This window comes from Macaca nemestrina, chromosome 9 (assembly GCF_043159975.1).
Source record: "Macaca nemestrina isolate mMacNem1 chromosome 9, mMacNem.hap1, whole genome shotgun sequence".
NCBI lineage: Eukaryota > Metazoa > Chordata > Mammalia > Primates > Cercopithecidae > Macaca > Macaca nemestrina.
The window spans coordinates 85,433,436-85,447,885 of NC_092133.1; the positions used below are offsets into that span (position 1 = coordinate 85,433,436).

The window sequence follows — 14,450 nt, forward strand, 5'->3', positions numbered from 1 at the left end:
GCCCCTGAGATGCAGCCCCAGTGCTGGGGACTCAGTTCCTATGGTGGTGGGGTGGGGGCCCACAGTGGAGGTGGGCAGTGTAGGAAGGACCTTGGCATCTACCCAGTTGCCTCATTCCCTCCCACCACCCTCACCACAAAGGCCAGACTCTAGGAGGTCCCCAGGTGGGAGGAAGGGCTGAGTGCTGGGGTGGACTCTCCCACTGAAGTTGACTAGGAATCCTGGAAGACGTCAAGGAAAGAATTCTGAGGCCAAGAACATAGGTGAGGCAGGAACTCCATGAAGCAGGCAGGGCAGGCCTCCACCTCAAGCATCTGTACCACCAGGCAGGTCGGAGCTTGTGTTTTCCTGGCCTCATGGGGCCCTGGGGTGGGAGACCAGCCAGGACAGACCAAAGTGGGGACTTCAGCAAAAGCACTCCACCATGTCCCTCCACATGGGATAAGGGCAAGAACAACCTCAGCTGTGGGCTTCCTGTCTGAGCAGCACACCTCTCACGCATACTCCACTGGGGACAGTGTTTCATGGGCCCTATGAGGTGGGCTCCCTCTTCTATGGCAGCCTACACCTGTGCCCTTTGCTAAGTCTGGCTAACTGGCCTCTGGTGAGTCCCCTCGCCTCTCCTGGCCTCAGTTTCCTCATCTGTAAAGAGGGGGCGATTACCACAGCACAGGCTGGTTGTAAAGCCTGAAATGAGGTGATACAAACAAGGCACTTAGTAGAAGCTTACTGAAAGCAGCTGCTGTTGCTGCTTTTTTTTTTTTTTTTTTTTTGAGATGGAGTCTTGCTCAGTCGCCCAGGCTGGAGTGCAGTGGCACGATCTCAGCTAACTGCAAGCTCCGCCTCCTGGGTTCATGCCATTCTCCTGCCTCAGCCTCCTGAGTAGCTGGGACTACAGGTGCCCGCCACTACGCCCGGCTAATTTTTTTTGTGTTTTTAGTAGAGACAGGGTTTCACCGTGTTAGCCAGGATAGTCTCGATCTCCTGACCTCGTGATCCGCCCGTCTCGGCCTCCCAAAATGCTGGAATTACAGGCATGAGCCACCGTGCCCAGCCTGTTGCTGCTATTTTTAATCACTTATTGTTATTTATCATAAATCCTCCAGGGTTTGCAAAGCTGACATCCAGGAACCTATGACAATTGCTTAATTGTAAAAGAAAAGTAAACATGTCTGTGTTCAAGGGCAAGAGTGCTGACCTCTCCCATCCCTCCAGCCTCTTCCATCCACAGAAACCACTGGCCATTCTAATTGCACCCAGTGACTTGCTGCTGCCCATCTCAGGGCAAAGTTCCTTTTTATCTTATAGCTGGACCTCATGGGGGTCGGCGGGGTGAGGTCTGCAGAAGCTCCTGCCAAGTCCCCCGAGATGGAGATGTGCCACCTGAGCCACCCCTCCTGCTGGCCTGGCCCTGGGCTGGGATGGTTCCGAGGACTTGCCCCGGACCAAGATGAGCCCAGACCCCGGCAGCACCCAGGGCCACCAGGTACACCTCCCACTTACCTTCCATGATGGTTACTGGGTCCTCTACCTGTGGCCGCAGAATGTTAGGTCCAAAAACGGTTGCCAGGTTCTGGACACTCATCTTGTTGACATTTGAGTAAGCCTGAACTTCATCCAGAAACCTGCAAAGTGAGGAAGCAGCAGTCATCAAAGAAGCAAGTTCTGGCACCCAGTCTCCTGTGAGGGGCCTGGACGCCCCGCCGCACCCCTGCCGAGCCCTGCTGCCTGTGGGCTTTTGCCCACTGGGTGCAGCCTGCCTCTGCCAGGCTCAATGAGGGCAGGCTTCCCTTGGGGCCCGAGAGGGCCATCAGAAGCAAAGCTCACTGGGACAAGGGCCCACCGCTATTTGTGTGAAAGGAGGACATGACGCTGCGCACTGCAGTGTGCACAAATTCTGGGAAGTCCCAGACCTTAGTCAGCGCTGCCCCTGCATGCTCCTTCTCAGTGTCTAGGATGGGGATATATGAAGGGTTGGGGGTCAAGGGGCAGATGCCTAGGGGGACAGGATAGCAAGAAGCACCCAGGAGGGACAGAGGGTATTATGTGCCCAGGGCTGTTTAAAACCAGCTGCTCCCATGGGACTGTAAGCTTCATGAACTCAGGGTCTGCATTTTTCCACTCCCAGCTTCATCCACGCTGGGTGAGGCTGTGCAGGGTGGGGGAATGACCCGGGCACCCCTCTGACAGGGAAGAGTTATGTGTCTCGCTGTGGGGCTGGGGAGTGTGGAGCCAGTGCAGGCAAGTGTGGTTCCCCTCCTGCCACGCCACTTACTTGCAGATGTATCTGAGCAGGTTGTAATTGGCCTGAGGAAGGTTGCTCACTTGTTTAGCCAACTCCAGAGTGCCCTTAGGAATGAATAACAGAATTTCAAACACCAGCAATGAGGCCCCTTATCCTTCTCTGACTGCGAGGAGGGGTGGGCAAGGAGAAGGGAGGTGGGGGCTATGGCGGCCCAGCCCCAACAGACCAGAGGGCTCCACCACCTCCACCTCCCTTCAAGGAGTGGCCAGGGCCCAGCTGTGACCTCCTGGGAAGCTAACTTGCTTCTAAGGAGCTGGAGTGAGGGGTGAGCCTCTACGGGGCCAGTGGAGGAATGTCAGGGCCAGCACTCAGCTCACTTATCAAGACACAAATATTTGCCAGATAATGAGCCCTCAACTCCCACAGGGCCACAGGGGAGGCAAACGGTCCTTCCCTGACCCTGAGCCACCTGGGGCTGCAAACCAGCACCTGCGTGGGTGGGAACGGGAGGGCTGGCTCATCGGTCCTGGGAACCAGCTCAAATTCTTTTGGGAAGGAAGCAAGATATAAATAAAAGACCTCCCTGTTTCTGAGCCCATGACAGGCCCGAGTGGCCTGAGTCGGGTATGAGGAGTGTGAGCACCTACTGGTGTGGCAGCCAGAGCTGGGCACCCCGGACCCACCCCTCCCAGGGACCAAGGCTGCAGACAGGTATGGCTCCAGACAGACAGCAGGATGCCCCGGCCCCTCCCCGACCTGAGCAGGATGGCCTGGCCCCTCCACCAGCCGAGCAGGATGCTCCAGGCCTCCACCACACCCCCAACACAGAGCAGGCCTCCACAGCATCCATGTGCCATAAAAATTCATGAAAAGTCAGAGTCTGTGTCCTGAGTCTACAGGCCACCACCCAGCCAGCCCATCTCCCAGGAGCTATCCCAGGAGCCACTGACCTCCCCCTCGTCCTTGGTGAGCAGCTGGGCGCAGCTGAGGAAGTCCTCGTACCTGGCGAAGGGGACCACGGGCTCTGGGAGCTCCCGCAGGTAGAGCTTCAGCAGGGAGGCCACCGTGTGCACGTCTGTTGTGCTGGGGGCGGGAAGGGAAGAGGACAGGTGTGTGAGGTCTGGGATGCCAGGGGACTTCAGGGGTGACTGGTACCCCTGATGCCAAGGGGCAGCCTCTGGTCTCAGACGCATGCTTGGGCGCACTGGGGGATGCATCTGCGGCCAGCTGCCTTGGTCAAGGAAAGGCCAGTGCTGCTTCTGGGAGCAGTGGACAGGGCTGGGGCAGGGGCGACTAAGTATCCATGGCCAGGAGCTCCAGCTCAGGGACCACCCATCATGCCTAGGCACCTGCTCAGAACCCCTGAGTCTGTGTCAGTCCATTCAGGACCTGCTCCTGTCCTGGGTAGACTGCGTAGGACTCCAGGGACTGCAAAGCCACAGGGCCCTGCAGGGCATAGCTGCTCCACCCTAGCAGCTGCCCTGGGCCAGAGGAATCAAGTGTGATGCAGGTCAGGTTGCACAGGGGAGGGCCCTGGGACATGGGCCAGGGAGCCCCTCCCACAGGCCTGGTGGACATCCCAAGGTCCCCTGCAGGATGATGTGGAAGCCGCCTGCTCTGCGGTAGGAACAGCTATCCTGCAGGCCCTCCATAGGTGCTGCCAACCCCCAGCCTGAGCTTGCACTCTCCGCTGCACTTGACCTTGGCTGGAGTGGGAGGAGCTGCATCAAAGGCGCCCACAGTGCAGGGCTGCTGGCTCCTTGTCGGGGAATCCCACTCCCCAGAATCCCAACGGCAGGAGCAGGTCGGAGGTCAGGCCCTTTCCTCTCTTCCTGTCCACCGTGGGGACACCTGGGCTTCTAAGCTCATCACCTCCTCTCCAGTGCCCCAGGAGTCCACTCCAGGCCTCAGTCTCCTGCTCTGGCTTGGAGCTGCCAACGCAGAAGTAGACCAGCTGTGGATGGTGGTGACAATGGGCCTGGCGCAGTCCTTCCCTGGGTCCTGTGTGGGGTCTGCAGTTCAGGTCCTAAACGAGAGCCTTGGCATCTCTTCTGAGCTTGCACTCCAAGCCGTATACGGGCCCCAGGTTTTTCATCTACCTGTCTAGGACCATGGACTTAAACCCTGGACTGCATTTCCCTCAGGAAAGATGAGCCCGGGGCCAGGAGACTGTGGCTGTGCCATTATGCTATCACCTGACCCCTGATGGATCCCAGGCTAGGCTCACTGAGATAAATACCTTCTGGCCCTGACACTTGGGATTCTGGGGTTCCATGTATCCATATGCACCCCAAATCCATATACCTGGGGCCCCTCCTTTCCTGAGGCTCAGTGACTCTTGGTTTGGCTGGGTCCAGTCAGCCCCCACCCTACCCCTCTTCCCTCTCCAGCAAGACATGTTGCTACCACACCCTACTCGGCCTTCTCCGGGGCCATGTTCCTGGCCAGCTGCCCTGGGGGAGGGGCAGGAGGCAGGAAAGTGTGGTTGGGAGCCAGCCCGCATGTCTTCCCCTTTCCTGCAGCTGGGGCACGGAGCGTTTCTGCCCCGGCTGAGTGGACACGGTGCCACCCCTCCTCTGCAGACCTGTCCGGCTGCATCCCTGCCCTGAAGGGTCCTGCTGCTTGGCCCTGTCTGACCCCCCATCCGCTCAGCACCTGAGCTCTTACTTCCTTTCCTCGCCCCTCCCTCCCTTCCTCCTTCCCCACTGCAGTGCCTTTCCTCCAACAGCTGTCGCCAGGCCTTTTCTTGAGACTTTTCCCTAAACTGCTGTCCCCTTCCTCCCTCCAACAAGACCCAAGGAGAATTCTATACAGCCTGCGGCCCTGTGTGTGCCTCCCCAGCCTGTGGGCCTCCCAGCATGCGGTCACGTTAGTGCAGGCGGAGGTTGGGGGCAGGGGTGGGGCAGAGAGGGCAGCAGCTGGTCAGGGGACGGGGTGCCTGCCCTAGGGGCAAACCGGCCCTGATGGTCAGTGCCACCCACAGCAAGGCGACCCTCAATCTGCAGGTTCCTCATCACCTCTCTGTACCCAGGGAACCCCCCTGCCCACACCAACACCAGCATCTATGCAGAACACGCCATGCTTCCAGCCTGGCCCCGACTTGCCTCACTCCCCTAGAGTCCATTTCTCATCACCCAGCACCACTTCCTCGACCTGCCCCCAAGCCAGGCCGCCTGCTTAACTGCACCTGGGTGTCCACAGGGCTCCTCCCTGAGCAGCCCAGTCCTGCCATCTGCAGCACCCCGGGAGGTTCCCGACCACTAGGCCCAGGACTGGTGTCCCTGGTGTTTACTTATTATCTGTCAAGACCCCTTAGAATTTCTAATGCATGTGGGTGCCCCTCCACCCCTAGGCCTCCCAGCAGTCCCTCACTCAAAGGATAGGAGCTGAGGGAGTAAGAAGAGTCTGGCAGCCAGGAGTCCATGCAGCCCTGGGCTCCGGCTCACAAGAGGCCATCCTCACAGCTCAGCAGCGGGGCGGCAGCCTGGGAGACGGACAGCCCAGTGCCCAGGGGACACCGTGCTGGGAAGGGGCAAGTATGGGCCAGCTCCAGCCACTGAGGCTTCCAGGCCTGGTGAGGCTTTAGCAGAAGAGAAGCCCAGGACCTGGGGCTAAAGGGGACCTTCTTATAGAGATGAGCAGGTAGGTGAGGAGGGGCTTCGTGGGGAAGGGGCCAGGCTAGCAGCCAACACCCCGGGAGGCGGGCAGGCCATGGCCTTGGGGACAGAGCTCCATCCCGGGACTCTGTTGGAAGTGGGTGAGGAGGGGACCCTCTGTTGGGGGTGGGTGGGGGGGGACCCTCTGTTGGAAGTGGGTGAGGAGGGGACCCTCTGTTAGGGGTGGGTAGGGAGGGGGACCCTCTGCTGGGGTTGGGTGGGAAGGGGAGCCTCCATCGGGAGTGGGTGGGGAGGGCCCCTCTCTGGGTACAGCTGCAGAGCCAGAGGAGCTGCCATGGAAATGGTGGAAAGTGGGAAGGATGGCCTCAGATACCCTCGGAGGAGTTTCTAAAGGGAGAGGAAACCAAAGCCCAGGGCCACCGTGGCAATATGGGGGCCACTGCTGAGATGGGGGTGGAGGGACAAGGCCAACATGCCCACCATGGAGATGGCCCTCCAGACACAATTCCGGAAGCAGGGTAGAAGCAGCCAGAGAGGGAGAAGGCAGACAGGAGAGGGCCCCGAAGACACAGGGAAGGTTGCCCCAGGCTGCTGGGAGACAGAGAGTCAGGTCTGCATGGAACTCACCCTGGGGTGCCCAGTTGCCTCTCAAGGGAGCTTCAGCAGGTAGGCCAGGTGCAGAAAGGAGGCTGAGCATGCCAGGAACCCACCTTGGGAGAGCAGGTGGGCCCAGGTGGAGACCCGCCCAGCAGGATGGGAGAAGCTCGGCAGGGGAGGTGAGGTGCAGACGGCCTGTGCCACTCCAGGGGGCCCCAGCAGAGTTTGAGTAGGGGAGTGGCAAGATCTGATCTGTGTCTTCAGAAGCCCCTCAGGTAGCATCAGGCACTAGGGCAGAGCATCTGATCCTGGGGAGCTTCCAAAAGTCCTGGTTCCCAGGCCTTACCCAGGTGACATTATTTGAAGCAATCTGCAATCCTAACGCTGAGACACAAGATGGAAGAGGCCTGGCTGGCTGAGGTTCAGAATGGACCACAAGCTCACTGAGCGTCAACACTGGGATGGAGCTTCACAAAGCTCCAGAGGAAGGGTCCCCCGTACCTCCCTGGGTGGAGTACTGCTAGGGAACATGGTCAATCCTGGACTCCACATTTAAGGAGAGGAACCGACACCCTCCCCTGGCTGCAGTGATGGGTCTGGGAAAGAGCTGAGGGGCTGCGTGTTCTGCCCCTAGAGGAGAAGCCCTGGGAGGCCAGGGCTGCCTGTGGGTCCTGGTGGGCCCATCCTGGGGCAGATCCAAGAAGAAAGGGCAGAAGCCCCATAGAGGGTAGGTTTTCTTGATGTAAGAAGAACTCTATGAAAAACTGCCCCATAATGGGTGGGGCACTGTCGGGGGAAACAGAGTCCCCAAACAGCCCTGGACTGGGGGTAGAGTTGGCTCCACCCAGGGGCATCCAGGGTCTGGGTAAGCCCCCATGATGGGTAGGATGGACATGGCCCCAGGACAGATGGAGGAGACTCGCTCTCCTGTCCCCAGAACCCAGGAGGAGGGGACCCGAGCTGCTGTGCCATCTTGCCATCGATAGAGCCTGGGGGTAGGTCACCGGAGGAAGCACGGCCAAGAGACAGACTCCACAGAAGGCCTGGGGTCCCGGATACAGCTGCACCCAGTCTGTCCTCACATGGCAGCCAGCAGAGGTCCTTTTCCTCCGGCCTGGGTCAGGTTTATTAGCATGTGCAGGGGAGGCAGGCTGTGTGGATGTGAGCTGGCCTTGTGCGTGGCAGGCATCCATCCTGAGAGAGGACCTCAGGCTGGCAGAGTGAGGGTGTGCCCTACACTCTGCCCACTAGGAGGGCTGGCCTACCATCCTGTTGCCAGCCCACCCCTGCCCACTGGAGCTGGTGTCCTGGGTAGGAGCCTGCAGGAGGAATAGACAAGTGGCTCCATCTTACCCCCAATCACAAGCTCACCTGTCAAACAGTGGCTTCTCCCCACAGTCGAAGGAATCCTGCAGGTCCCTCACCAGGTTGGCCTGGCCCGGCATGCGGAACAGCCCCTCCTCAGTGAGCCCGCGCTCCCGGATGAAGTCCACACACTGCTCCACCAGTAGGGGCGCCAGGCGGGGGCCATACTTCCGCTCGTGGTGGACTGTGTCCTCCAGGCGCTGCCCAAAGATCCCTGAGCATAGAGAGGAGCTAGTCACACCCTCCACCACCCAGCTCAGTGTTGGGTGCTCAGGACAATGGAGGGCAGGGGCACTGTTAGGGCTAAAGGTGGCTCCTCTTCAGGAACCAAATTACACACTGGGAGGATGCATACCAGGAGGCTGGGCCCTGGTCGCCCAGACACACGCTGGGAGGACACACACCAGGAGGCTGGGCCCTGGGCTGCCTGTGGACAGACAGCAGGAGGGAGCAGTGAGCTGGTGGTGTGACCTGGCCCGTGGAGCTTGCCCAAGCCAGGAGCAAATGGCCCCCGGGAGCGTGCATTATGCGTGTCATTGATTGGTTTTGCAGTCATTCCAAATAAGAAGCCATCCAATGCTTATCAACAGCAGATCTCCTGTGTTCTGTTCTTACCATGGAACATAGTGCAGCAAGGAGAATAAATGAGGCACAGCTCACTGGACAAGACAGATGACATAGTAATGCGACAACCATAGTCATGACTCAGCATCAATCATCATCAGGAAGATGCAAATCCAAACCACTATCTGATACCACCTCACACCCACTAGGATGGCTACTGTCAAAAGATCACATAGTAACAAGTGTTGGCGAAGATGTGGAGAAACTGGAACCCTTCCTTGTGCACTGCTGGCAGGATGACAAGATGGTGCAGTTGCTGTGGAAAACAGCACGGCAGTTGCTCAAAAAATTAAAACCAGAATTACCAGTAATCCCTCCCCTGGGTATATACCTAAAAGAATTAAAAGCAAGGTCTCAAAGAGATACTTGCACACCCATGTTCACAGCAGCATCATTCACAGTAGCTGAACCGTGGAAGCAAGCCATGTGTCCATCAATGAATGGAGAACCAAGACGTGGTATTTGCATACAGTAGAACTTGATTCAGCCTTAAAAAGGAGGGAAATTCAGACACGTGCTACAACATGGGTGAACCTGGAGAACATTATGTGAAGTAAAGCATTCACAAAAGGACAAATACTGTGTGATTCCTCTTACATGAAGAACCTGGAGTAGTCAAATTCACAGAGACAGAAAGTAGAATGGCAGCTGCAAGGGGCTGGGGACAGGGGAGATGTCAAGTTAGAATTGAACGGGCACAGAGTCTCAGCTTTGCAAGATGGAAAGCGTTCTGGAGATGGATGTGCTGATGGCTGCAAGGTAATTCGAATGAATGTAATGCTGCTGAACTGTGTGCTTTAAAAATGATGAAGACAGGAAATTTTATGCTAGGTGTATTTTATGAAAGTTTTTAAAAATTAGAAAACAAAAACATCATCAGAAACAAAAGAAGCCTAAACCCCAGAGTGCACACTGCATGACTCCATTTATGTAAAGTTAAAGCTAGGCCAAACCCATCTGTGCTGTTAGGCCGGGACATGGTTACCTTGGTAGGTCTGTGACTGGAAGGGATTCAAAGGCTTCTGGGGATCTGGTAATGCTGTGACTCTCCCCTGGCACTGCTTACCCAGTTATGTTCCTCTTGAGAAAATTCACTGAACTCTACACTTACGACTTGTATACTTTTCTACATGCTACTCTTAAATAACATTAGCGAAAAGAAATCAGAGACAGAATGATCTAAAACAATACATGACAAGACACCAAATGAGGAATAGAGGGAGAGAGGAAGGAGGCAGAGGAACTTCTGAGAAAATCTATGAAAACTAAATACATCACTAGGCATAGAGGTTCCTGGCAGCCCAGGCAAAGAAGGGAAGGAGTTGAGATCCATAAAGCTGTCTACACCACGGCACAGTAACAGGAGAAACAGACTTCTGCCAGCCCCTAAGCTTTACAAGGTGAGTGCCTGACTCTTTGGAGTGCCTGACATTATTCACACCCACTGTGCAGAGACCTTCCCTGCAGGGTGGCTTGTGGGGTGTTCCAGGGGCAAGATGCCAAAACTCCAGGCTTGGGACTTCTCAGAGACCTGGGCACTGAGCCAGCTAAAAGTGGGGCTCTATTTGTCTTACTTAGCTCCCCACTAAGTGGCTATTTTGGAATAAGATACATCGGTCCCTGGTACAGTGCCTGGCACAGAGCAGGACACAGTAAATGCTCCTCCTCAACCTGCTTCACCCAAAAACAAAGTGTATAAAACCTGAAAGGTGAAGACTCTTCCTTTGAGAACACATGCCCATGTGGGCTGCACCTGCTGGATGCCAGCAATGCTTTAGGGAGAAGTGTGTGTGCCCATGTGTGCATGTAGGGTGGGCTTGTGTGTGCATATGTGTGCACATGTGCTGGATGTGGGCTTGTAAATGTGTGTGCGTGTGTGTGCGTATGTGTGCATGTGGGGTGTGTGTGCATGGGCATGCACACATGGTGGGGGCATGTGAGTGTGAGGAGAGTACTGAAGTAGCTACACACAGTGCTGTGGTGCCAGGTGCTGTTCTGAGCATTTTACAAACATCAGCACATTTAATCCTACCCATCTTGATAACTTAGGGACTAGGGACTGTCACTATCACTGTAACCATCATCATCATCTTGACTTTTGCCTGTTCAGTTTGCAGGATGTTTGAACTGATAGGCACGGGGTCTTAAGAATGTGCCCAAGTTTACTCAGCATGCATGACAGGCACAAGGGTCCAACCCAGGCAGTCTGGCTCCAGGTATAGAGAATGTACTTGGCCACATGGTTGCTTGGCACCCACGTTGGTGTGGAGATACCTATGCGATGCCCCCAACCCAGCACCAGCAGTTCCTGAAAACGCGGGTCATGCGAACAGAAAACAGGCAGAGGTTGCAATACTAACACGAAGGGAAAGCTGCTCCCGCCTGGGATCTGGTGGGCAAGACCAGGCGCCCCTGCCCAGAAATGGGGCCCAAGGGGCCATTCATCAGCCTTGAGCACAGCGGGTGATCCTGCTGCAAGCTTGGCCTGCTAGCTGCCTGGGGCAGCTCTGAGAAGCCAGTCTGAGGAGGCTCCAAGGCCCACCACTGACACTGTCTTGGACTTTCCACCACCTCAAGAGTGGCCTGGGCTGGTCCAGGGACACTGAGCCCCTGCTCTCTCTCACCTCAGTCAGGGCTCAACATCTGATGCCTAACAATGAGCCACACCGGTCCACAGATGTGCCTGTTTAGCTCATATGATGTTTGAAACATTTTTAAATTAGTTATTTACAATCAAGAGATTTCACATATAAATCTGGATTCCCAGCTTCTCTTAAAAAATTCAGATGTGGTGACACCAGACCTGAGTTCCAAAAAAAGCAACAATTGCAGAGCTCAGTGGTATCTGTGCCCTTTTGACAGGACACACACTTGCCATGTCTCCGCAGTCCCCACTGTCCCCTCTCACTTCCAACCTAGTCCATGCTCTGCTCATGTGGTCCTGCCAGATATTCGTTCAGCTCTTCTGCTTTGACCTCTGGGGCACAGACTTCCCCCAAGGACATTGGGGCCAGGATAAGTAGGAAAGGTAGCAATGGGAAGCTCCACCTCTCGGGACCAGAGGCCTCTGCTAGGACCTCAAATGAGCAGGCAGTGGGCATCCAGGAGGAAGTGCCCATGGGCAGAGGGTCCCATGAGGGGAGGGGCTGACCTGGCAGTGCCCCTGGTGCCTGCCACCAGCCTCCTGCCTCCCTCCACAAGCACACATGTGTTGCCTTTCCTCCAGCTCTGCCCACTGCTTGAGTGGCATGAATCCGCCTGCCTTCATGGCCCTGTGAGTGGCTAGGGCCTTCTTCCTGGGTAGCGCTTTCCTCTTTGGTCTGGGCAAATTTCTTACTAGTCCTTGGAAGAAAGCTCACAAGTCCCTCCTACGTGAGCTGCCCCAAATCCTCCCTTCAGCTTTCCCTCCCCTGTCACAGCCCTGACTGCCACTACTCCAGACAGCTTGAGGACACTCCCCTCTGCTGGGTTGTTGGACTGCCCACAGCCACATGCTGGGCTTGCAGCAGAGGCCAAGGAGAGCCAGTGAAGGCGGGGACTGAGCTCTCCAGGGCCACCACCCATCCCAACTCACAGCGTTCAGCCCCACCCTCAGCTCACAGCTGACTGAAGGCCACAGTCAAGGAAGAGACACAGGGAAAAAATTCCAAAATTCTCTCTGGAGGCCCAGGGAGCATGGATAATTCCACCTAGCCATCTCTTGGCTCCAGCCCTGCCTGCTGTCCTATCTCCTACCCCTAAAACTCCTGCCGTCTGTCTGTCCATCCACCTTTCCATAACCCCTGTACTTTGTGCCTGGCCCCACTCTAGGAATTAGAGCGCTGCCCGGAAGGCTGTAAACATTATAAATCTCCCTGGGGCCTCCCCTGCTGCCTGTTCCCCCCCACACACCATCCTCAGGATAAAGCCTAAACTTGGCAGGCAGGCAAGGCCCTGCCCCACTCCCTCCACCAGCCCCTAGGGGTGCAGAGCCTGGGCCAGCCCACCGTTTGCACAGTGCCCGCACGTCCAGGCAGCTCCCAGCCCCAGCACAACCACTACCCCTCTGCTCCCCCATGGCACCTTCCTGACCACTTTCCCAGAACAAGGCTGGAAGAGTCAGGGAAGGGACATCAACAGGGTCCTGGGCACTTCTAGAGAGAAGTTCAGGGAGGAGGTGATGCTGAAACCAACATCTAAAGATGAGCAGGAGGTAGCCAGGTAGGCGGGTGGGGTTGCAGGGCACATGACGGAGGACCATGGGGGTCGGAGGGCAGGGGCGAGGGAGCATGGTTGGCAGCACCCTGCCCTGGCATGGTGGGGCTGGGGTGGGGACACAGGCAAGTAGGTGATGTTCAAGGCCAAAGATCACAGAGACAAAGATTCTGGGTCTACACCAGCACTGATCTGGTACACGTCCTGGCTAACCCACTGAGGAGAGGTGTTGCCTCCCTTTCCTGGGGCTCAGTCTCTCCATCCATGAAATCTATAAAATGGGACGATCACACCTATCTTTAGGGGGTACTATGAGGGCCAGACTTCTCTGAGGCCCAGCCCCCAGGTACCACCAGGCCTCAGACTGGCTCCACATTCCCAGCTGGCCACTGGAACCCTCGGAGGGGAGCTGCCAGGAGCCGTGAGAAGGTCTCATTCCAGCTCAGCCTCCCAAGAGGCTTCCTTCCCCGCGGCCCTCCTGTGGGAGGCACCTTGTGCTGGGGCTTCTGGGCTCGGCCTCCCTCATTAGAGGCCCCGCCAATCCCTCCCCTCATCAGGGTCTCTCAGGAGCCTGGCAGGGCCTGCCCCCGCCTGGCTGAACTCCCTCAGCCCTCCTGGCACCCTTGGAGGGGAGCCTTGCCAAGAACTAGTTCCAGTAGGTTTGTCAGCTCCCTGGAAACCCAGCCATCCTGTGGGTTCCTCGAGGTCCCAGCCCATGCTCTTCACAGAGCACTGGCTCCGCCACCGCAGGGGAAACTGGCAGAGGCTGCCTCTCCTCTTGATGAACTTGCTGCCAGGCCTCCCCCGCCAGCATTTCCCTGGCAAAGCCATCCCTCACTTCCCTCTCCGGGAATCCCACACAGGAGAGGAAGCCCAGGCAGAGCAGTCCGCTGGCTCGAATCCTCGTCCTCTGGTTCCAGTCCTTGTCCTCTATGACCCTGGGCACTGTCCTCAGCCTCTCTGAGCTGGGCTTGGCCACCTCCTGGGGTGTGAGCGTCCACGGGAGATCGACCGCACGAGGCACCTGGGAGCAGGTGCTTTGAAATGCGGCTTTCTCCCAACCTTGCAGGGTCAATTCCTGGACAGGTTCTGCCTGCCCCTGAGTCCCACCCCCAAGGCCGCATCAGGGAAGGGAGACCTGGGATTCCCTCTTGGAGCTGATCCCGGAGCAGAGTGGAGCTGTGCAGCAGGTCTGCTTCAGTCATATGCCTGCTTTTCACTCTTAGAGGAGCAGGCAATGCCACAGTCTGGGAAGAGGCACAATGAGGAAAGTAATTCTAAAATTCTCTCTAGAGACTCCCAAACTTTGGATAATTCCACAGTTTCTCTCTTGGCTCCAGGCCTTCCTGCTCTCAGGACCCCTGTACCCCAACACCCGCCATCTTCCATGCAACCACCCCACCCTTTGTCAGTGCAGGGACTCACTAGCCGGCCAACTCTGTCACTTCCAGGCTCTGCGCTAAGTACTAGAGAGCTTCAGAATTGCCCTCAGGGCTGTCAGCGGTAAGTTCCACCAGCTAGCCGGCAAAGCTGAAAACGCTCCTGCTACCCACCCGTCCAGGCCTGCAGGAGCACAGCAGAGGCTAAGATCACCTGCAAGGGTCCTGCCCTGGGTAGTCCGCCTCAGGGCAGGAGTGATACCCTCATCCTGGGGGCGCCGGTCCCACACCCCTTCCTGTGGCCCAGGGAGGCTTGGGGTCAGAGCCCGAGGCTCGGATCTCGCTGGGTTCCCCCCCTATAGTTGGGGTTGGGGAGGGATCCTTTGCAAGTCCCTGCGCCCTTCCCAGACTCTTAAGTCCTCATCTCTA

General features: G+C 57.1%; 1 protein-coding gene across 28 annotated transcripts in view; it reads right to left on the bottom strand.

Annotated features, from left to right (window-relative positions):
* The window catches only part of LOC105486660 (Rho GTPase activating protein 22), a 210,764-nt gene that overhangs the window by 5,989 nt on the left and 190,325 nt on the right, over positions 1–14,450 (bottom strand). For 15 of the 28 annotated variants that reach the window (XM_071069936.1, XM_071069937.1, XM_011749646.3 and 12 more), the window contains 4 exons: positions 7,831–8,038; positions 3,196–3,328; positions 2,276–2,349; positions 1,504–1,625 (listed from right to left, as the gene is read on the bottom strand). In XM_071069936.1, coding sequence (XP_070926037.1) covers positions 1,504–1,625; positions 2,276–2,349; positions 3,196–3,328; positions 7,831–8,038 — 537 coding nt within the window. The other 13 variants (XR_011607907.1, XR_011607906.1, XR_011607908.1 and 10 more) reach the window with 9 other exon arrangements.